At 38.1% G+C, this 25082-nt stretch overlaps 2 protein-coding genes across 5 annotated transcripts; both read right to left on the bottom strand.

Annotated features, from left to right (window-relative positions):
• Window positions 1-655: 655 nt before the first annotated feature.
• On the bottom strand, window positions 656-4843 carry LOC127633462 (elastase-1-like). Its single transcript, XM_052112585.1, has 6 exons — window positions 4685-4843; window positions 4180-4289; window positions 4009-4103; window positions 3418-3698; window positions 2082-2245; window positions 656-1984 (listed from the first exon to the last, which is right to left on the bottom strand). Exons 1-6 carry the CDS (start codon window positions 4803-4805, stop codon window positions 1805-1807), a joined length of 951 nt encoding a protein of 316 aa, XP_051968545.1. The 5' UTR covers window positions 4806-4843; the 3' UTR covers window positions 656-1804.
• A 3876-nt stretch (window positions 4844-8719) lies between these two features.
• Window positions 8720-20220, bottom strand: LOC127633457 (GRIN2-like protein). Of its 4 annotated transcripts, XM_052112575.1 has the most exons (3): window positions 20100-20219; window positions 18732-18897; window positions 8720-11880 (listed from the first exon to the last, which is right to left on the bottom strand). In XM_052112575.1, the coding sequence occupies exon 3, from the start codon at window positions 11868-11870 to the stop codon at window positions 10473-10475; it is 1398 nt and encodes a 465-aa protein (XP_051968535.1). In that variant the 5' UTR covers window positions 11871-11880; window positions 18732-18897; window positions 20100-20219; the 3' UTR covers window positions 8720-10472. The 4 variants fall into 4 exon arrangements, with proteins under 4 accessions (XP_051968535.1, XP_051968537.1, XP_051968536.1 ...); XM_052112577.1 differs by lacking the exon at window positions 18732-18897 and having other exon boundaries at window positions 20100-20220; XM_052112576.1 differs by lacking the exons at window positions 18732-18897; window positions 20100-20219 and adding an exon at window positions 15458-15600.
• Between the last annotated feature and the right edge of the window lie 4862 nt (window positions 20221-25082).

Here is a 25082-nt window from a genome sequence, read left to right as displayed (position 1 = left end):
AAAGGATTTAACAAATAGACACAGCTTGTACATGTGGGTTTGGTGAAACTTGGCCAAAAATTCAGGCAGTTCTGTCTAACTTCTAACTCTCTTCTAACTTCAAGCATTTAAAACGAATTTTAACTTTCACACAATGTTTAACATAAATAGATTAACATTATAGTCTGTCTCGACAAACTTTGTTTCTAGTTTAGTATTTTTGTGCCACACAAAATTAATAATCTTCTTATTCCCAACCACCTAAGCACAGTTATTTTTGTAATATTGGGTAGAAATGCAGTAAATGGCAATGAGCCACAGACTTTTCATACAAGGGGGAAAATACCCTATTGGGTTTTTGTGTTTTGTGTTAAAGTTGATGGGCTACCAGACCTTGGGCACCTGGGCACTGGCCCCATTGGCCCGGCCCGTAATACACCTATGATTTCAATGCTTAAGAACTGGCCCAATTTACTTCTATTGTAATTGCCTTACTGTAACTTACCACGACTTTCGATTCTTTTTTTAAACACGAAGGACGATTTGAAAATTTGTTTGTGTTAATCAACAACATTATGCCACATATGTTGTCCTATGAGCTTCATTTCAGGCATTTGACAGAAAAAACAAAATTTTGCAAATTAAGTTCTTAACTGTATTGTTGACATATAAAAATGAATTGACAGGCATTGTTTACAAATGGTTTATTTATAAGCAGGTTAGACAGTCAATGTACAGAGTACAGATGAGTGATAATTACCATATTACTGCAGAATAAATGTCATTCATTCAGCTACTTTAGTTATATTTGATATCCCCTCCACATAATATTTTGAGTGAAAGCATTTTAAGACTTTAGAGTTATTTATTCTATTAAATAATAGTAAAATGTATATTCATATTTATTATGATCCAAGCAGTATTACACCACTACCCCAGATACTCTCTCTGTAGTTTAAATATTTATATGCATGCATATATTAAATTATATAACTAATTAAAGCCCTTTTTCCTCAACTCGTTCAATTATTAAGGGGTTTGTTCACTCAAAAATGAAAATTCTGTCATCATTAACTCACTCAAAAGATGCAATGTAAGTGAATGGTGACTGAGGCTGTTATCCTGTATAACATATCTTGTATTTCAAGGATGACAGAAAGTCATACAGGTTTAGAATAACATGAGGATGAGTGAATGATGACAAAATTTGCATGTTTGGAACTTAGTCATTTTTAGGGACATACTCTTGGGAAATACCTTGCATTAGCTTATAAACACAGTGTTAAGAATAGAATTTCCATTTTGTGTGGAAATTACTTGCTCTCTGTTCAGTGAAAACCATTAAAACCATTGCATCAAAGGGACGAGATATTTCTCTCAATACTTGAAACTGACCATCAAAGCACCTTAAGGACTGTACACTGGACTGCCCAAGAGAGAAGGCGAAAGTATGCCAGTCCTTACAGAAAATGAGCCCAAATGAGCGTCATCAGTTTAATGTACAATAGCCAGGACTCTTGCAGATCTAGTTTTACAGAAAATGTTGCTTGGCTAGCTAAAAGCAGTTTTAAAACTTTACAGTTATGAACAACAGCGAAGCCCTGAAGAATCTCACATGCATGTTGGGAAACGACCCTCAAAGCAGTGCAAACTACCCTAACTTTGGTGGCTGGTGGCTATGCTGTACACCAGCTCTCAATACGTGGACCACAACTGGTTGACCAAGTCCAAAGGCCAGACCCAGACTGGGACATGGAGCTAAAGCTGTTATCAAGATGCTTCCTGTGCCCGCAGATGTGGGCAAAGAATTCTTAAAGATGGGAAATCAGTGCAGGAAGAAGTCTCTGATGCGAGTGGCCTCTATCCATGGGATGTAGGCTGCAGTGCGGGTGAAAACACTGGGCTTGTTCTCCACTGTGCATCCAATGGGACCAAAGCTCACAATGCCATGAACTTCCCAGTGGTCATGCTCCACCTGACAAAGCAGAGGGCCACCAGAATCACCCTAGAGGAATAAGATTCAAACAGAAGGTAGAAGATGAGTTAAAAATGGGTTTGAAGATAGAGTTCTTCTCTCTATTTTCTCGTAAAGCTATTCTTACCTGACAGGCAGCTGGGGTACCTTCTGTGTCACGGAAACCGGCGCAGATCATGGAGTCTCTCACACGGTCACCCCAGAACTTCTTCTGACGGCAGGTCTTGTAGTCAATGACTGGGAGCCGAGCTTGGTTCAGTGCCTCGGCAAGTGACACGTTTTCTTTTCCACCTAAAATTTACAGAAGAAAAGATGTCAAACACGAGCCCTGGATCAGTGGATCAGCTCACTTTGTAAACTTTACAATGCCAACTAAAGATTCTTAAATTCTAAATATTTTAGTTTTTGCTTCAGGCGATTAAAATAAACCAGTTATACATTTACATACCAGTTATTTACTGTACACACACTATCTTTGAGCCAATGATTTCATAGATGCTCTAGCTAATTTATTTCAAGACCTAACTAGACTATCTGAGATCAGTGTAAAAGTAGCAGTTCTACCAACTTAACTACAATTTTCAGTAGCGTGACAGTAGCTCAGCTATTTTCACAGCTGTGTAGCTTTTCCAGTAACAACCTACATTTTCCCACAAGTATCGTTGTAGCAATAGAAAACACTACATTTGTCACATTGTAATGCAAACTGAAACACTGGAAATCCAACTCATTTTAGTGATCCAGTTCTTCCGGAAAGTTCATGTAACTGAATTGGTTAAAATAAAACGATTCACAATATTTTGCGTTGGGAACTCCAATTCATTTCAGTGAGTCGGTTCGTTTGGAAGGTTCATGTAAATGAAATAGTTATTATTTTAATATGTTCCTTAAGGTTCACTAATACAATTTGTACGTTTTTTTTGCACAAAAACAGTCATATATTTGTAAAACATGATAATTTTTTACACTTATTCTGACCATCTGCGGGGTTTGGAATGAGGGGATGTGGCTAATTCAATGAAAAAAATCATCTGATTGTTATATATTTAAAAAAAAATAATTTTTTTGTTAGCAACTTGAAGTGTAGCTAACTACTTTTTTAAAAAGAGTAGCTTGACTGTAGTGTAAAACACAATATAGACTAAGCTAGTTTTAAAACACTTCCCCATGTCTTGGGAGACATTAACATTCACACATTTTGTAGATGTATTTATCCAAAGTGATTTACAGTGCATTAAAGATATACATGTCATCATTGTGTGTTCCTGGGAATTGAACCCATGACCTTGGTGTTGCTAATGCCATGCGCTACCAGTTGGAACTTGTAAAACACATCTCTTGTTTGATGTTCTGATTGACTGTTATAGATCTGTGCTCTAATAAGTATGATTGTATGAACAAAATGTGCTAATTCTGAATCTGACATTAAGCACAGAGGCTTTTGGTGCATTTCTGTATGGTACCTCGTGTGTCTCCCCAGCCAGTCACCCAGCAATAGTGCCCTGGTTTAAGGTTGGTCTGCTTGCGCGGCAGGCAGGCGTATCGGATGAAATTACTGGTCTGGATATCTGTTCCAGCTTTGACCAATGCAATGTCATAGTCCAGCTCACTGTGGGCTGGATAACGGAAGCGCTCGTGCCTGTAGATCCTCTTCACGGGAAAATAACGCTCAGCTGACTCCGCTCTTTTCAGCTGATGCTTACCCAAAACAATGCGCCAGCTGCTAGCATCCTCTGCTTTGCCTCTGAGCAAAAAATAAAATAATCAAAACTAAGAGAGAGGGACTTAGACACTGTAATCTGCTAATTATTATTACACTAATTGGCATTTATTAAATACTGTGTTGACCATCTAATTCAAACATATCTATGTAGGCTACTGGTAGTTATATTTACTTTCCTCACTGGTGGTACACTTATAATTTTTTCTTGTTAAAAGGTCTTTCATTGCAACTTAAAATATTGCTTGACTCATTATGTGTTAACGTTCTCTTATTATATATATATATATATATATATATATATATATATATATATTTAAGGATCATGTCTTACTTTTGGAAGCAGTGTGCAGCAGTAAGAACCCAGTTTTTGTGGATCAGAGTTCCTCCACACACGTGAACGTAATGTTTACTGCCTCTGGGACGAACCTACGACAATCAGACCTCAAATAAAGATCACTGACTTAGTCAAGTTTATTTGTTGAACATTTTAAGCGTAATTTACCTGCAGTGAGACCTGCCATGGCCAGGAATGTGGTTTTGCCTCGTTTCCTGACACAATACGCTCCACTGTATTTGGTTTAAAATGAGCAAGGCCACAGTCCTTTGGCCAGTCTGGGAACAGAAGGACAATTAAGTAAAAATCTGTGAAGTAATTTAATTCAATACAAATCACTCTGTCCATGCAATACTGTTCACTTTTTTTTTTCCATATAGACAAGGTCCATTGAATTTGCGAGGCAGCAAATGAAAGGTCTTATCCCAGTAGAGCAAAAAGGTAAAAGAAAGAAATCACATATATTTTTGGATGGAAAAGCCAGTTTAAACCAGTCTAAAATGGTTTGCTGGTCTTAGCTGGTTTAAGTTAGGCAAACCACTTGAAAACAAACCAGATCAGGCTGGCAGACCAGCTAAGAACAGCAAATATTTTCAGCAGTGGAACCTTTGAGAAACACAAATATTTGAGACAGAAATGTTAGTGGTCAGCTGGATTTCGTTTGGTTTCTCACCGAGATGGAGGACTTTGTGCTGTTGAAGATGACTGGGGTTGAATGCATAGGTGGAGGCTCTGTCCAGAGCCAGACCCAGCAGCATTAGCAGCAGTGAAAAAAACGGGCTCCGTAATGCCATGATCTACAGTAAACTGTTTGTTGCGCCCTGGAGATAACCCATTTATACCTTGCCTAGTACAGGGGCTGTCCTTTGTCCACTCCACACCCCTGTCACTGGGACAAAGCACTTTGACAATACCTCTCCTAGTCCTGGATTGTTCTGGTGGGGTAGCTGAGGGTTTTCAGAACAAGCTGGCCGAAGGGGATCATGGGAGTACCATCAGCACTTTCGTCCATTGCCACTGTGCAAAACAACTCGCCCAGAATGGATTGCCAGTAGTCTCCTTACAGTCACGCCATGTTGACAACTATTTGGATGATGGGAGACCTAAAAATGACCTTCTGCTGCCTTTCAAAAGCCTGCAGGGGCCCATTTACTGTGTAAAACTAAAAATAATTAACATGATCATGACTGAAACTTGTATAAAGTTTAGCTGAACCTATTTCTAATGATTTACCTGAAGCATTTATCCAATATGACTTGATCAGAATGAGCATTATTGCCAAGTATGCTTCCACATACAAGGATTTGTTCTTGGTAACAGAAGCTTCCAGTGCACAAACAATACAACAACAAGACAAAGATAATAAAAAAAATTATAAAAATAAAGATTGAATAGAAATATAAGTGCATATAGAAATTCACAATATGACAATATACATATAGTATGTACAAATACAAATCTGTTATCTACAGTGCAAGGGAATGTAATGCAGAAGAGGTAGGATATGTTAAATAATAGAATTGACTAGGCCGTGTAGTGCACATAATTATAGTATAGATTTATCTGTTCATAAGATGGATAGCCTGAGGAAAAAAAATTATTCTTGTGCCTTATGTTTATGGTGCTCAGTGCTCTGTAGTGTCAGACAGAAGGCAACAGTTCAAAAAGGAAGTGGGCTGGGTGAGTGGGGTCCAGAGTGATTTTACCAGCCATTTTCTTCACTGTGGAAGTGTACAGTTCTTAAAGGGAGGGCAAGGGGCAACCGATAATTCCAAACTGTCCTTTGCAGTCCTCTGATGTCCGATTACATAGCTGAACAAAATCAGACATTGAAATGCAGGACAGACTCAATGACTGCTGAGTAGAACTGTATCAGCAGCTCCTGTGGCAGGTTGAACTTCCTCAGCTGACGAAGGAAGTACAACCTCTGTTGGGCCTGGAGTCAGTGTGGGTCTCCCACTTCAGGTCCTGTGAGATGGTAGTACCCAGGAAAACTGAATGACTCCACTGTTGCCACAGTGCTGTTTAGAATGGTGAGTGGGGTCAATGTTGGGGTGTTCCTCCTAAAGTCCACAATCATCTCCAATGTTTTGAGCGTGTTAATCTCCAGGTTGTTATGACTGCACCAGTGAGCCAGCTGTTCAACCTCCCTTCTGTATACAGACTCATTGTCATCCCAGATGAGGCCTCTGACATTAGTGTTGTCTGCAAACTTCAGGAGCTTGACAGAGGGGTCCTTGGCGATGCAGTCGTTGGTATACAGGGAGAAGAGTAGTGGGGAGAGCACACATCCCTGAGGTGCACCAGAGCTTATCGTACATGTGCTGGAAGATAATTTCCCCAGTCTCACTAGCTGCTGTCTGTTCATCAGAAAGCTGGTGATCCACTTACAGATAGACGTAGGAACAGAGAGCTGGGTTAATTTATTCCATAGGAGAGCTGGGATGATGGTGTTGAAAGCAGAACTGATGTCCACAAAAAGAATCCTTGCATATGTCCCTGGTCCAGATGTTGCAGGATATGATGCAATCCCATGTTGACTGCATCATCCACAGACCTGTTTGATTGATTAGCAAATTGAAGGGGATCTAGAAAGGGTCCAGTGATGTCCTTAAGGTGGGCCAACACCAGTCTCTCAAATTACTTCATGACTGGAGTCATTTGAGAGACTGGTGTTGGCCCACCTGTATCAATTCAAGCATGAAAACATTTCCCTACATGTCCCCATAGTGCTAGTGATAGTGTGTTGTGTAAACAGCCTCAGAAAAATGGATTCTGGTTCCATGAGACCCTGGGGCCAGTTGTTCAAAAGTAATCAGATCTGATTATGGATCAGATTGGATCAAATATTGAAAATGGGTTGTTCAAAAGAAAAAAAGGATTCTGAAATCAGATTAGATCACAAAATCCAATCTTGGTTTTGATCTGGATCAAATCATCAGTTTGTGTTGTTCAAAATGTTTTAGTAAGATTGGGATACTTTTGATCCAAAAAAATCTGGATTATACTGGTCCCAGCAGAAGGGTGGATTTCAACAACAATAATGTAATAAAACTTTAATATTGGTCTAAAATACATCATTTGTATCATGTAATATATACAAACATGTAGATTTTTTATTTTGCTCTTGATTAGTTTAACCCTTATAGTGATAAAGTATACAAGTAAAGTATAAAGTACACACTGGGCTACCAATTAACACCTTTCAGTAACGTGAAAAAGAATAAAATATTCTGTCCCTATAAATAATCCCCCAAACAGATGTCAATAGCAAAGAAAAATATTACATTTTAACTGACCTTTATCACAGTACAATAATTACAATCAATCATCAGAGATCAACCAGTCAAAAGAAGTTTCTAACAATTGCATCCTTTATTGAATGTCCAGTCAGTGCCTCATTCAGAGAGAATGCCAGAGGCATCATATATGATATCAAAAATAGGGACATTTAGTCTTTTTATGATTTAAATCAGGTGCTCAAAATATCCACAATGTATTTGTAAATAATGCACAGTATATTTGTTTGTTTTATTTATTTGTTGTGGGTCAGATGAGGGTCTGACTGTTTAAATGAAATTGAAAATGGAAGAGGATATTTGTATTGTGTTATTGTGCCATTTTCTGTCTCTTGAAAAAAAAAACTTCAACCACATGCTGGCTATTCTAACTGTTGTTCTTTACATAGTAGCCTACATTGTGATATGTAGTCCCATTTAGAGCATTGGTAATCTGGATTTGGTCATCTTGAACACTTTGTATCTGTATTAGTGTGATCCAATCCAATGTTGTTTTGAAAAACCAACACAAATGTAAAATGGATTACCTGATCTTGGAGAGCAAAACATGGGATTTCCAAATCTAGATAATTATGATCCAAGCTAAAGTTTTTGAACAACTGGCCCCAGGAAGTTATTTATTGTTATTCACATAAAAATGATGAGCATAATTTGAAGGTTGTATTTTCTCTCAATATAAAATTAGGTTAGGAGCTAGAGTTGATAAAACAGGCATTCCTGTTGACTGAATTACATTATATACAACTGAAAATGCAACTAGCTTTTGGCAGCACCCTGTGGACATTTCACACAGAAACTGGAGTTCACATGTGCCCATACGTTCAACAACACTTCCAGCTTTGGCCGCTGGAGGGTGGGGGGGTCAGGGATTTGAATTTGTGTAAGCACAGACAAATTTAGCCGCAAAAGTTTAAACTCACTATTGCTGAATTCACAGTGATCAGCTAGAATTTCCATCTACTGTATGTGTGAAAACATGCAAGGACTGTACTATATTTCAGACCCTCCAGAGTGATAATTCTGGCTGAATGGATTTTTGTTACTTTCAGCACCTTGACCTGTTCCTAACATATCCTTACAAACTCTAAAATGTGGCACAGAAAAGAGAGAGAGAAAAAAAACAAAAAAAAACACGAGGAACTCAGAATATTCAATACCAGGGAATGTGCCTGCTCATCCAAATGCTTAAACTTAGAATAAAAGGGCCGTAGAAATGTCCAGGGCAATCTACTGGAACACAGTTCACCAAGTTTAGCAGGACCTTTTGACATGTTTTTATGCCCAATGAGAACTTCCCTTTAATGGCTATATCATAAACACAGCATCAATAGTGGGTTACTATATTGTGTTTTGAGGACCAGGCACAGAACATTGTTTAACAAACGCTTTATTGTTGCTGCTGATACATTTCAAGACATTCAATGTTAGTATAGTTTTTGCTGTAGAAAGCGTACAAAAGCTGCATCGTACTGCAAGGTGTTGATCCAGTAATATCTAAATTGTTGAATCACAATGCTCTGGTCGAAAAAGAAACTAAATATGCATTGGCAAAGAACAACAAAAGCAGTGTGTGCAGCACATACTGTTGATTTGGTCAGAAATTCTGGAAACACATTTACTTACCAACAATATGTCTTTTTAAAGAGACTTTTCATGCTCTTTAAAAGAGTATATTATGAACATGATTGACAGAGATTGCATTAATTGCAATTGATTCTGATTCTGTATATGATTGTTGTGATATAGCATATATATGTGATCATGATATACAGTATATAAACATAGTTTAAATCTTACACAGAATGTGATATTTATGAAGCATTTTATCTTTAGAAACTTTACAACGTTGTAATGATACTAAAGGGAGGTATTTGAGGTCTGGCCCAACTATATTTTTTTGTTTTGTTTGTGGTTTTAATCTTTGATCTGAAAATGTGTCACTTGAATTCTTTTACTAATGCCACAAAATATTGTGTCTGCAGATATTTAATCCATGGGTTGTGCTTTTTTACAAAGAGCAAAATCTTTCATTTTAAATCAGATGTAATATTTTTAGTAAGAATTTGGCACCGAAATTAAAATGTCTGTGAGTTTTCTTTCTTTAATTTATTATTACTACTTTTTTCAAATGATTGCGATCATCTCTGAGCTTAAGAACAGAACTGGGGCTCAGATTTAGCTTATAATGTACTACAGAAATACAGGAACACTGATCTTGAGTGTATATTTGCTTATCATCAGTAAGTCTGATAAGAAAACAGCTTTGCATGCCCACAGACCTCATGAGCATTCATATTTTTAACTCTGAATGGATTCTGGCCTTGAGCTCACTTTAACCCACCTGGCCAACTTGTAGCTGAACCAATAAGCATTTGCAGGGGGCATCTTATGATAATGAGAGCAGCTTATGAAACATTCAGTTCAGACATCAGCAACAACAAATAGACTTAAAAAAAGTGAAAGCAATATACTGGTAGTACTAATGGATTGTCATTGTCTAAAAGGACCTTAACACCACATCCGTGAGACCAGAAAACACAGAAATTGTGAAGAGTTTGTATGTACTGAGCTAATTTAAACCAGTCGGTCTTAAGATAATGCTAGGGTTGCCAACTTTTCATCATGCGATAACGGGACACTTGAGCATTTTGACTGCTTCAAGACGGGACACAACAGCTTTAATATGGGATATTTGGCCACCCTCTAAAATACGGGACAATAGGTGTACGGGCATCTTAATTTAGCCCAAAATATGGGATGCCCTGGCTAATATGGGATAATATGAGTTGGCCCTAGTTGCTCTAGTTGACCTAGTTTACCCTAGTTGCTCAAGGTAGCCCTAAAGAGTGTGCAAGGGTTACAGTAAATTTAGGGTACCCCTAGGTAATGTTCAATCATCTGCTGTTTGCTTTCTTTGTCTAAATCCAACAAGTAGGAGCTTATAATTACTGTTTCCAAAAAGGCAAATACAGACTGCTCACCAAAATTATCATGCTGGTATTTTGGACAAAAAAGGGGGACCTTAAAGGTACTTTGGAAGTCAAAACAGGAACAAGGCCATGTTTGAAGGTACAGTAGTGGAAACACACCACTATCTTTAAATTATGAATGGTATCTTTATGCCACATTGGTTTGCAATGTTGGTCCAAACAACACCCCCCTTCAGTCCCCTACAGTATTGGGGTTGGAGCAACATGCAGAACTGCGCAGTGACCTTATAATGCCTTCACTCTTTTTCCGTTGCCTGGGCTCCAGTGCCAAGGCGCTGACAGTCTCCGTTGAGTCTTCCTTTTGAGCAGCTGCAGCAGCTGCTGTCTCTTTGATCTGAAGTTCTAGATGCTTCTGAATTGCCAGGCCGAGCTCTTCGGGATCCAGAGCTGCACCATATACCTCCCAGGTCATTCCTTCAGCATCCCATTCCACCTGTTTCATGGGGGTCTTACAACACATGCGCTCTGTGGACAAAGATGTGTCCGAGGTAGGATTTGCTCTTAAATTCATTTCTGGAAACACATGGAATTGAGGAGAAACAAGGGAATCAGAGGATATGGTCTGCACACCAACATCTCTGAGCTCATGGTCAGATGTCATGGTAGTGGCATCTTTTATTGTCCTGTTAAGTCTAGTCTGGCCTGTCCGGTCTAGTCTAAGGCAGGAAGAGTTCTGTCCCCTTAATTCAGATCCACAACAGTGGCCTGAACTCCGGCTGTCAAGTCTGGTCTCGCTTACCGAGGACACAAGAGGCGGAAAACCGAGCAAGCCTGAATGGAGGATAGACCGCTGACCTGCACAGGGACTTCCCGCACAAACTGGCTGTGATATCAAATGTCCAGTGCAGGGAACACCAGTGCAAGCATTTCGCAAGCAGGAATTGTTCATCATATGACCCACATAGGTAGACCTGTGGCATGCAGTGAAATTATGGCTTTCACAGTTACTCTGAATGTGGTCCTCTGTATTCGCCTGTTGTGTGAAGCTATTGCTCAGAGCAGAAGAATTCATTCTACAAGTCATTCTGCAACAACTGCATCCCGTCGGGTTCGCCACATATCTGCAACACCGACAATTTCCCTCCCTGTTTACCAGATCCTTTCTCAATAGATCCCTATTTGTGGATGGTGAGTGTGGCACACACTTCACCCCACCAGGGGCCTGATTTTGTCCCAGAAGCAGATCCTGCGTTGGAGTCCTTCTGGGTGTGTCCTCCATGACGCTCCATGGTCTTGCAGTTACTCCATGCCAGATTACAGTCTCAGGGGTACTGTTTCCACTACACATACTCCCCTGTTCATGGTCACACAAGTTAACAGGGACAACAGTAGCTGGTCCACCCAGACTGACAGGCCTTTGAGTGCATGCTGCACTGCTGGCACTCTTGCGCAAATTCTCACAGTACCATGTCAGCTCCATGCGTTGAGGAGGTCCACTCATCATGTCTGTGGCGCTTTTGGATAAAGATATTATTGGTAGTTCATCTTCTTCCACTCTTTCACTGTCAGCAGATCCAAGACTGATGCTTGGGAAGTAGATCTCAGATGTCTGCTGTTGTCCTTCCTCCATAGTGAAATATCTGCAAAAGAAAAGTTAAAAAAAGGTAAAATAATTATAAAAAGTATACAATTAACATAAAAGGTTTTGTTCATCCAAAAATGAAAATACTCTCATCATTTACTCATCCTCATGCCATCCCAGATGTGTATGACTTTCTTTCATCTGCTGAAAACAAACAAAGGTTTTTAGAAGACTATCTCAGCTCTGTAGGTCCATACAAAGCAAGTGAATAGGTGCCAATATTTGGAAGCTTTAAAATCCACATAAGGGCAACATAAAAGCACTCCAGATTGACTCTGGTGGTTAAATGAATATCTTATGAAACAATGTGATTGGTGTAGGCGAGAAACTATACTAATAAACAATAATAATAAACAATATTTAAGTCCCTTTTCCTTCACTTTAACTTTCTCCTTCTTCTGTTTTTGGTGATTCACATTGTTCGTGCATATTGCCACCTACTGGGCAGGGTGGAGGCTTTATGATAAAAAAAAAATATTATATATTGATCTGTTTCTCACTCACACCTATCATATTATGTCTGAACACGTGGATTTAACCACTGGAGTTTTGACACTCATTCACTTGCAATGTATGGACCTACATAGCTGAAATATTCTTCTAAAATATTAATTTGTGTTATGCAGAAGAAAGAAAGTCATACACATCTGGGATGCAAAGAGGGGGAGTAAATCATAAGAGAATTTTCATGTCAGTTGGAATTTGTACATTTTTTTTGTCTTTAAAGGGTACATAATAGTACCTTAAGGTGTAATGAAAGCACAGTTGGTGTAGCTTTGAGGCTACTGCCCCAGGAGCAAGCTGTTGTACCCCTAAAGGTAAAATACAGTGTGGCTAAAGACAAAACAGTAAAAAAAATCCAGAATTAAAGTGAATGAGGGACCCAAATTATCTCTTGTATTTTTCTTGAAAAAAGAAATTAAAAGAAAGTTGGGGTTGGGATATTTGACACGAATCAGTGAATAAGTAATGGTTACTTACCAAATTAACAACTTCATTACCAACACACAGTACCAATAGTGGCAGCAACTTGTACACTGGCAAGCACCAGTCACATTTTCTTCAGACAATGTTAATTGTATTTCCATTTACAATTCTTATAATTAGAGTTTTCATAGATCTCTTGCTGCACATAGATTAAAGTCAACTGGAGAAGAAGCTGTCTAAGTTTTTCTCCTTGTGGGAGTGATTGACCAGATTACAGAACACTAAGCCCAACCTTAGTCTTAAGATCATTAGCTACAACACGGGTGTCCCAGCTTTTCTTAGGAGCACATTAATCCATATGGGGTCCTAACACAGATGGCCACCCAAGGATAGTAGATGCATAATAAAAACCGTCCTATAACAAGCATGTTTCCTTATTTAAAGCACTGATATGAGATTTTTAATTGTAACTTCTTTAAAGGAAATTTTGATTGATTCATTCTAGTGAATTAATGAGTGACAGGCCCATTCATATTTACATTACACTTCATCCACTCCAACAGATCTTTGGGAAGACACTTTTGGGACTACAGCTGGTGTGTCTCTCCCTACTGTCAGCACACACATACTTCTTACACAAAACTACTACAGACTCACCCTAATGAACTCTCAGCTCTTAACTGTGCTGTCTATTCTAAGCACACATTAATACTGTACAACACAAAGCTAGCATAACTTTTAACAGCATTTACTTGTTGCTTGTCTTTCAGCTGTCGCTGTTTTAAAGAAAGCTTTAAAGCAACTAGAGGTTTTAAATGCCCACTCTTTTGTCCCTGGGTCACCTTAGTTATAAATGAACCTGCAGCCTTTGTGTTATCAGCCCGGATCCATTTATATAACTAATTAGCCATTAGACGACCACCATCTGGTAATGTCCTTTTGCAATTACTTGTTGAATCATATATAAACCTAACTTAAGTGGGCCTAAAGCCTGTTTGTGCCAGAACCAAAATTCAGCCCCCACCTCATAAACGCCAGCGAAACAACAAACTTAAATATATAGCACAGGGCTCTTAAACAAATTTTAGCTTGAATGTCGAAATGCGGCATCTTATACCGGCCAAATTGTTTATATAAAACAATTTGGCTAGTCTATATAACTATTTTCATTTTAATGTTTAAATTTTACATTTCTATAACTTTTTATTATGTATTACAATCATTAAATAGTTTATTAAAAAAAGCGTACAAGTGTAATGGCTGATTTAAGTTTCTCGAAAACAAAACAGTTCATGCTTCATTTCAAGTTATGACGAACATGACTGAAAGCAAAGACGGTTTAGTGAATCAGATGTGAATTCAGCAACCGCTCTGAAGTGATTCAGTGAATTAACTCAGTGAAAGAATCAAGCAGTGAGTTTATCAGTGAAGAATGATTCAATCGAATAACTTGTGATATGGCGAATCATTTGAAGCAATCATAAAAAATAACCAGGTCATTTGTTTGTGAATCGGAATACAGGAGTCACACTTTGTTGTCGAGTGCAGCCAGCGAACATAATGCGATTAAACAATGTGTTGTTTTAGCGTTATTTCATGCCACACGCTGTTTATAATGTCACAACATCCAATTAAGTTTGCAAGCTCACAACTTTTTATTTGACTAATTTTATAAGTGTAAAATATAATTTATTTTGTGGTGATGCTGGAGATTAAGTGGTCGAACGAAGCTGCTGAATAGCGCTGCAGTTTTCTACACACTTTTCCTATTTGTATTGAAATTACTTTTACTCCTCTTTATGTGTCCGATATGAAGGGGCTTAAGGCCAACTGGAAAAAGCTATATTGATTGTATTTTCTCTTCTGTTTGTAACTATGCACGGCAACATTTTCTAGATCTATGAGGTCATCGCATGCAATGTCTACAGCTAATTTTGTGATAACTTGATCTAACATTTAATTACTTTTAAAATGTTGCACATTTATGAAGCTACTTCTCAAAATAATATTCTAAGTTGTCAGTGGAGACCATGGAATGATTCTTTACAAAATGACCAAAACTCTTGCATTAGACATGATGACAGTTGTTATCTGTCCACAGTGATCATGGGAAAATATGATACTTATCTTTCTTCTGCATCTAAAAATAACAGGCAAAGTGTTGATGGTTAACCCTCCTCTACCACCACATTCCTCAAACCACAGGCTAACCCCCACCCACCCAGACAACAAAACACCTGCGCTATAGCTCCAAGCTGAGATACACTTGCACATTGTGTTTACACTGTACACACTCCAATGGACCTGTAAAACTAAGAAATGAAGAAAGAAATCTCACCTTTAGGTCTTGTTAGCAAACATACAGTACATGGTCCAATCAAGGCCTTGTGTCACCCTCATGTCTTTCCTTTTTTTCACAACCCTTTTCAAAGCCTCACTATAACACTCAATTCTGCCGGCACATGACGCACCACTTGTTTTATAAAGACACAGCTGCGATTTCCCTCATGTCACAGGTAAGTCAACAACCGCCCTCTTCCTTCCCACCCTCCAGACACACACACACACACAAACACAAACACACACACACACACACACACACACACACACACACACACACACACACACACACACAGAGAGAGACATACCTCCCACTTCCTCCTCTCGTCTCCTTCCCCTCTTCCCAGCAAACTCCCACCTCGTTCACGTCTCTCCTCTCTTCCTATAGCTTGCTCGCGCAAGCTATAGGTCTTAGTAAACAGGATAGAGTGGGTACATTGTCGGATTATCAAACGCTGTCATCTGATTGCACACCACAGGCTCGTCTAAGGGAGGGAAATCCACAGTGGAAGGAGGTGCAAAAGGTGGGAAGGCAAAGAGTTCTGAGTTGGAGGAGGGGGGTGTTATAGGAGAAACAGGTGTCAGAAAAAGGAAACCAGAGAAGGAAATAAGACAGCCTTCCAATTCAACACAATAAGTACCAACAATCTCTCTCTCTCTCTCTCTCTCTATCTTACACACACACATACACACACACACACACATGTTCATTCTCACACATGCACAGCCCCTCTTACTCATTCAATCTCAAACAGTCTCTATCCCCGTTGCTATAGAAACAGCCATGCTCAATGGGACCCGATGAATTTTCATCATGTCTTTTTTTTAAGTTGTCATGGGAACAATGAAAACAGCCTCTTTGAAAGAAGAGCTTGTGGATGACAGGAAACCATTATTATGTATGTCCCTGATTGCATGAATCAGCTTTCCAATATTAGTCCATACATGAGCTTGTCATTGCAAACTCAAAGTTCACCCATATTTATTATGCTTTAGGTATAAAGGTTAAACAAAGGAAAAACTGTCATGCTGTTTTCTATATAAACTGAGCACTCACTGAGCACTTTATGAGGAAGACCTGTACACCTACTTATCTAATCAGCCAATTGTGTGGGAGCAGTGCAATGCAAAAAATCATGAAGATCAGAAGCTTCAGATAATGTTCACATCAACAATCATGGCATGATTATTGATGCCAGTCAGGGCTGGTTTGAATATATGTATTAACTGCTGATGTCCTGGGATTTACATGTGCAACAGTCTCTAGAGACTCAGAATGGAGCCAAAAACAAAAAAACATCCAGTGAGCAGCAGTTCTGAGGACAGAATCCTTGTCGATGAGAGTGGTCAATGGAGAGTGGCCAGACTGGTTCGAGCTGACAGAAAGGCTATAGTAACTCAGATAACCCCTCTGTACTGTACAAACGTAGTGAGGAGAATAGCATCTCAGAATGCACAACATATCTAACCTTCAGGCGGATGGGCTACAACAGCAGAAGACCACTTCAGGTTCCACTTCTGTCAGCCAAGAAGAGAAAGCTGAGGTTTCAGTGGGAACAGCCTCACCAAAACTGGACAGTTGAAGACTGGAAAAATGTAACCTGGTCTAATGAATCTCAATCTCTGCTTTGGCACACAGATGGTAGGCTCAGAATTTGGTGCCAACAGCATCCATGGAACCAACCTGCCTTGTGCCAACAGTCCAGGCTGGTTGTGGTGGTGTAATGATGTGGATAATAACAGGCACACATTGGGCCACGTGCAACCCTATATGGCCACAATTTACCCATCTTCTAATTGCTACTTCCAGCATGATAATACACCATGTCTCAAAACAAAAGTAATCTCAAACTGGTTTCCTAGCATGACAATGAGTTCACTGTTCTTCAGTGGCCTTTCTAGTCACCGGATCTGATTCCAATTGAACACCTTTGGGATGTGTAGAATGGGAAATTAGCAGCATAAATGTGCAGCTGACAAATCTGCAGAAAGTGTGTGATGCAATCATGTCAACATAGACCAAAATCTCAAAGGACTGTTTCCAACACCTTGTAGAATCCATACCATGAAGAATCGAGGCTGTTTTGAGAGCAAAGGGAGCCCCATGCAGTATTAGCATGTAGCAGTGTTCCTAATTAAATTCTCAGTGAGTGTATTTAGACTAGTATGCTGATGTTACATTGCATGCATCTAAATTGTTTGCATTTGTAATTTATCCACGAACAAATCAGAATGTTTTTTTTTTACAGAGAGAATTTGTTGGTATAAAAACCGACACTGTCTGTTTGTCGTTACTTTAAATCAGATGTGTCCAACAAATCCAACCTCTCATTATATTTGGCAGGAAAACACTACATTTATCAGTTTCTGTGCATATACTTGTAAGTACTGAAAGTATGCCATGGGAACTTTTAAAAGGATAGTTCACCCAAAAAAAAATTAAAATTCTGCTTAAATGTATTTACCCTCAAATGCAAATGTAAAAATATTATTGCGTAGAACATAAAATGATTTATCTAGCAAAATGTTCATGCTGCTCCGTACCTAGTCACCATTTACTGTCAATAATGAAGAATATCAATAAAAGTAGTAGTATCTCCTTTTATGTTTACACAGAAGAAAGGAAATTATACAGGTTTGAAACAACATTAGTGTGAGTAAATAAACACAGAATTTTCATTTTTGAGTAAACTAGACTTTTAAGTTTGTTTTGTATATGAATGCAAAGAATTCAAATAAAACATTAAGTATAGATGATATGTGTAGTATATACTAAAACCACAGGGAGCAGATACTAAAATAGAATAAAAGTAATCAAATAATTACTGAAATGAAACTGATTACTGAACAGACAGTTGAACAAAAGTAATCAGATTTCTATATTGCAATCTATTGTATTGAAACTCCCTGAATGTTTACTGCATTTAAAGGTATTGTGGGAACAGCAGACATGTTGCCTGATTGCAGCCTTGATAAACTTCCCCTGTTGTCCAAGAGTTATTCATTAACTCTTTGTGAATGCTGCCCTTTAACTAAACTAGGATGTTGTGGTCACTACAACACTGTTCAATTTACAGTTATTAACCATAGACTGATCCATTTTGTGACCAAATAATTTACAATCAGAAACATCTACGTGTTAAATAAAACATGTACATTATGGAAATTATAGATGGGTTTATTATTATTATTATTATTATTGATAAGAGGTATCTATCTGAGCCAACTTACTAAAGTGAAATATTTGTATTGTATTATATTATTATTATTATTATGTTTTTATTAATACAATATACTGTATAATAGATTTTTGCTGGCTAGAATTAGGCCTACATCAATTTGAGGCATAGAATGCAGGTAGATTTGTAAATAAATTACTGTATAGGACTAAATCATCTTTCAACAGCTGGCCACAATTTCTTTTTTATTGAAAGTTAATTTAGCTTGCTAATTGCCTTCAGAGTTTGCCTGCTAACCGCATACCCAAACTTGGTTTCATGTTTGTTTGGAAATGAACACTGCAACTGGCTGAGCAGATATCGGTCCCCTGCTTGGTCAAGTGCATGGTGTTGTTAAACTAACCTGGGAAGCCTCACGGCTACTGAAGTGACCAGCTTTAGTGTGACCAGACTGCCTACACCAAAGCAACAGCCACTCTCAATGGGACATCAGGGAGAGCGCCAATTTGATGGCCTCTGGGCATATCGGTTATGGGAATGGGAATCCAGTGACTGATGAGTCACACTGACTATACAAGAGAAAGAGAGAGAGACATTCTCCAGATAAGCATTGGACTTTGGCCATCTATGGCTGTGAGTAAAACAATATTGTTTTATGAACCTGATCTAACTACTGTGCATCCTATTCTATTATACACAAATGTAATATTATGTGATAGTGGACCTTAAGTCAAACAGATGACATTAAGTTTGTTTGTTTTACTTGGCTGCAAATGTTTGTTCAAAGTCCATTTATCAAATGTGACATAATACAGTATGTTTTGTAAGACACATTATCAATGTATGTTAGACACAAGACAATGGCAATTCTATGAAATGCCACTAACTTTAAAGCTTTCTTTACCTGATATGAGTGTCTCCTGCCATCCTGACATGCATGACTGTCCATGCTGATGTGATATACCATTAAACACTCCATAGCAGATGGTTGGCCCCCTGTACACTTATAAACTTCATGTGCTATTGACCAGTTATTGACCAATGGCCCCAAGTGTAAAAGCATGTTGTTAAAGATATTTACATGCATGTGCAGTGGCTCTAAAAAGCCTTTGGTCAAACTTAGACTATATTAATTTATTTGCTTCATAGAACTAAATATGGTGCTAAACCGTTTGCAATGACGTTTTAACCAACAAGTCCACCTGCAATGCTTTTGTGGAAGTATGAAGTCAGAGCCACTCAAGTTCAAACAGGTGTCCTGGCAGAGTAACCACAGATGTGCTTCACATTAACTATGGGCATGGATGTCCCACAAATGTTTGACAACTAGAAAAGTACCCTAATATGTTTTGCCTTAATTGTGAATAATATATCAATTGTTTTATATTTTGGAACCTATCAAACTTGTCAGAATTTTAGCATGACATTTTGAGCTAAGCTTGGTTTTAGGTTTTGTTCATTTGTTTTTAAGTGTGGCTAAAGTGTCTAAATACTTTTAGGGCTACTGTATATGAAGTTCTCCCTTTTAGCTTAACAGATCTGTGCTCCATCAGTAATTACCCACTGAGTCAAATGCACATGTGTGGCACTTTCTTGTGCTGTGTTTAAGGCATTTAAACAAGGATTTAAAACACTTCTTAAGTGTAAAAGATAGTATCAAGCTTTACTCTGTAGTAATAGTCTTGAGTATATTATGTTTCATTTTTAAGAGTTTTTTTTTTTTAACAGATTTTACCTGAAAATATAAGCTGTAATAAATGAATTACAATACCTGTTTCAAAGTTCTGGCTCACATGCCTCAGGATCGTTCCATCTGCCTAAAGTAGCTTCACATTAAATGAGAAAGTGTGCGATGTGTTGGCCTTAAAGAACGAAAAATGCAGTGTTTCTTGAGCAGTGGCAACACAATTTGCCCCACCTCTGGCATGCAGGTCTCTACTAAAGTCTGTTGACACAAGACACTTGACACTTCTATTTAAAAATCATGAGGGACAGAGTCTGTCTAACGGTGGAACCAAGTAGGTTCAGTTAATGCAAAGAAATGTCCTGTCTTGTTTAAAACACAGAATGAGAGAGTTAGAGGGGTGGGGAAAACATTCCAGATATATTGATGACTTTCAGCTTAGCTTATTTTGTGTCTATGCCATTAGATTTACATTTACACTTATTCATTTGGCAGACGCTTTTATCCAAACATCCATTTATGCTCATGAAAAAAAAATTTGAAGACAGAGAGTGAGTCTGCTTCACGGATGGAGTTGGAAGGTCATTTCACCAACACTGTGCTGCTGCAGTCTGGATCATTTGCAGGAGCCTAATTGCGCATGCAGTAAGGCTTGCAATGAGAGCATTACAGTAGTCCAGTCTTGTTATGACAAGTGATTGAACAAGAAGTTGTGTGGCCTGTTCAGAGAGGAATAGATTCACTTGTAGCTCAGGCTTGTGGACTGTCTGCAGTATTTCTCCTCCTTTTGCTGGTTGGCCTATCAGTCTATCTGCTGTGGAGAAAGAGACAAGCCCGAATGCAATACCGGGAACTGATACCAGCCAACCCCACAATCCCACACTGCACCACTCCAGTACTCCAGACGTCACAGAGCTTGATCTCCAATGTGAGGATCATTACATGAATCAACAGTGAACCATACTGTTTAAGTTCCCCCTTCCCTAAGCCCTTTTTGATTAACAATATAAACTACCATTCAAAAGTCTGGACACACAGACACATTCTTTATTATTACTGATTTCCACATTTTAGAATCGTGGCAGTTTTCTGATGAAATGAACACTAGAGGCGCTACAATAACAATCACATTCATTCACTTTAACACAAATCACGAGTAAAACGGCAGATTATCAGTTTATAAACACTTATTTTTTGCTTCAGTTCTCACATAATACTATCTCATGACATCAAAACACTGTGGAGGTGAGTGTGAGTGTATGTCTGTCTATGTGTGGCCCTGCGATGGACTGGCGACCTGTCCAGGGTGTCCCCCGCCTTTCGCCCGATGTTAGCTGGGATAGGCTCCAGCCCCCCGCGACCCTGTACACAGGATAAGCGGTTGAGCGATGGATGGATGGATGGACATCAAAACACCTTTACTATCGCACATGACTTGTATGGCTATACATTTTTAGGTTTGCATTACATAATCAACAACATTTACAAGCTTATATAAGCAAGATCAAGTTGCGCTGTAGCTTAACTGGAACTGGGAACAAGTCCAGAAAAACACACAAGATGCCACTTTTGATTTAATGTCACTATCGATAGGGAGGCTTTGTTGATTTAAAACTCAATAGAGAATCAATCTTAAAAACCTCTTCTGTAAGGGTGCACATTAAACTCGCTTTTAGCGTCACACAGTTAACATTTTATCTCGGAAATGTAGTGGGACATGTAATGAACCATTTAATGTAATTTAGCAAAAATGGCTATAAAATAAAAATGGTATAGTCACGCAATTCTCATGAGATCAGAGTATTTTAGATTTTTCAAAGTAGCTGTCCTTTGCTTAGATAACAACTCTACAGACTCTGGGCATTCTTTCAACCAACTTCATGAGGTATTCACGTGCGATGCCTTTAAAGAGGCAGTTCACCCAAAAATGACATTTTATTTAATCATTTACTCACCCATATAACTTCCCAGATGTGTACGACTTCCTTTCTTCAGCAGAACAAAAACGAAGATTGGAAGAATAATATCTATGGTCTGTGGGTCCATACAATGGAGGTTGTAGCTTCAAAAATCTCATAAAGGAAACATAAAAGAAATCCATATGACTCCAGTGTTTCCAAATCTTCAGAAGCAATATAATAGGTGTGGGTGAGAAAGAGAACAATATTTAATTCCTTTTTTACTCTAAATCTCCACTTTCAATTTCAGATGTGAAAGTGAAACTAAACATTTTTGGGATTGACAACTATATTTACTTACAGGTGTGAGTTTTGAAATGTTCTGTTCATACAACAGCTTACAGTAGTGGCCTGAATTCTGTCTGTATGAACGATGACATTGTCAGGCCAAGATAAGGCGAAAAGGTTGTCAGCCAAAGTTCAATGACAGCTTTGTGTTTCAGGAAGAGAATGAATTTCTGCCCTTATGCTGTCCGTTAAAGGACATAGTCTAGAGCGTTTTTATTCTGATAACCATCAGTAATCTAAGATGTTTTCTCTGTATGTGGTTACTACATCGAAGACTTTCTCATTCCATTGAGATTCAAGGTCTTTGAACTCGTTTAATGATTTCTTCGCTGATTAATTTTTCAAAAACTTGTTTCAAACCAAAAAAGATATTTAGAAGAATATTTCAGCTCCGTATAGGTCCATAAAATGCAAGTGAATGGTGGCCAGAAATGTGAAGGCCCAAAAAGCAGATAAAGGTACTATACAATGTCAATGTCAAATGTATTTATAATACACAACAGCTGACCAATGTGCTGTTCAACAAAAACTTTTTTAGAGAGAACAAAAATTTTAAACAAAAATAAGACAATAGTACAATAATATAAACACTGGAAAGATTAAAAGCCAATGAGAAAATATGAGTTTTTAGCAAAAATTTAAAAACAGGTCGTTTTGGAGCAGTTTATATTGTAGAGGTAGACAGTTCCAGAGCTTGGGACCAGCTAGGCAAAAGCATGATCACATATTTTGCTTCAGTTTATATCTAGGGACAATGAGCAATCTTTGAGCACCCGATCAAAAGATCTAGAGGGGTTGTGAGTACAAAGTAGTTGGGAAAGGTTGTGCTGAATTATTCAGTGATTTGAAGACCAAAAAAGAAAAAAAGGTTTTTAAAATCATCTCTGAAGAGGACCGGCAACAAATGAAGTAAGGCTAGGATTGGTGTAATGTGTTCATGCTTGCTTATGCCCTTCAGGTGTCTATGGACCATTTGTAGATGGACCAGGGATGATGAGTTCATTCCAAAATAGAGGGAATTACAATAGTCAAAGTGTGATGAGTAAAAAGTGTGGATCCCTGTTTCAAAGTTTTTGAAGGAAAGAAAGGTCTTTAATTTGGCTTAAATGAAAATACTTGATTTAACAACTGAGTTTATCTGTTTGTCAAATTTATGGCCCAGCTGTCAAATATGAAGCCCAGATTCTTCACTCACGGTTTAGCGTGAGAAGCGAGTTGGCCTAAGTTAAAATTTTGGGAAGTAATAACATCAGTGGGTCCAAACATAATAATCACAGTTTTGTTTTTGTGTCACAAGATTTTACGTCGATTTTATTTGCGGGCCATACAATTGCTTTCAATTTCTGATTGTGGGTTGAAATTAAGGTATGCATTCCTTTACATTAAGAAATAAAAAAATAACAAAATAAAAAAAAAAAAAAATATATATATATATATATATATATATATATATATATATATATATATATATATATATATACTGTATATATTATACAGTATTTTGCATTGCAATTATTTTAAATAATTTTAATCATTATTTTATTTGTATTTTTTTAAAGGTTAATGGAATCAAGGCCATTTTTTTTGCTTTTCAAAAATGTCTCAAATTGTAACGTGGGCCTTGAGGCCAAGTGTTCCCCACCCCAGCTATAGAGAGAAAATGTTTTTGTCAACTTGATGTGTGCAACAGAAAATTATTTTGACTTGACCCTTAATTTGTAATAATAATAAATTAATACAAATAAATGTGTGTGTTACAGTAATGCACTGTCAATGCAGGTTTATGGGTGAAGGCATTCAGCCAGGATAAATGTTAAAATGCACACTGATTTGGAAGTATAGCTTCAAGACATAAACATTAGGAATATGTGACCTTCTCCATCATTTTGAGTCACTTTGTTCCACAGACACTTTTTTTAAAGTACTTAAGCATTATGCATTTAATGATTTTATCTTGACAATGGTTTGGAGTCGAAACATAATAATCAAATCACTAATAAGCTTAGACTTTCGTTCTTACTATGGTGGATAAAACTCAGAATGTGTTTCTGGGTCAAAGTGAAATATGCATTGTAACCTACAGTAAGTGCTATGTCTGTGTACAGGTGTGATGGCTGTGTGGACCAGTGCTCTTTGAACATGAGCATGGAGTGGTGGTGGTGTAGTGGTCTAAAGCACTAAACTGTTAATCAGAAGGTCGCTGGTTCGATCCCCACAGCCACCACCATTGTGTCCTTGAGCAAGGCACTTAACTCCAGGTTGCTCCGGGGGGATTGTCCCTGTAATAAGGGCTCTGGAAGTCGCTTTGGATAAAAGCGTCAGCCAAATGCATAAATGTAAATGTAAACTGTGGATTGTCAGGAAAAGCGCCATCTAGTGGGGCAAGTCCTGATTCCTCTCAGACATTCTGATCTAAAGGAAGCAGCAGGCAAAGTAATGAAAGTGATCAGGTAAATACTGTAATGTTCAGGGAAATATTTGGGGGCAAGAAAGAGTGCTGTTTTAAATGTGCATTTTTTTTTTCTAAGAGCACGAGAGCTGCAGTGTGGTAGTGATACAGGCGAGAAAAGGGAATAATAAATAATAATTTACAGTGTCTTTAAAACTGGTGGTTCTCAACTCACAGATTGCAGCACCAAAATGGTAATGGTCTATTCTGAAAAGGTCACAGGTGAAAGGGAAAAAACTATGCTAAATGCAAATAATAAAATGCACCTAACCATATAATTTTGCATTGTTATGATAGCAAAATAAACAGGCTTATCAATGTTTTGCTGATGTCAGTAGCTGTGCGTTCAATAGGACTGTACTGTAATAAGCACAA

Source organism: Xyrauchen texanus, chromosome 40 (assembly GCF_025860055.1).
Source record: "Xyrauchen texanus isolate HMW12.3.18 chromosome 40, RBS_HiC_50CHRs, whole genome shotgun sequence".
Classification (NCBI taxonomy): Eukaryota; Metazoa; Chordata; class Actinopteri; order Cypriniformes; family Catostomidae; genus Xyrauchen; species Xyrauchen texanus.
The sequence above is the reverse complement of the archived record's forward strand: the minus strand, read 5'-3'. Positions and strand labels throughout refer to the sequence as shown.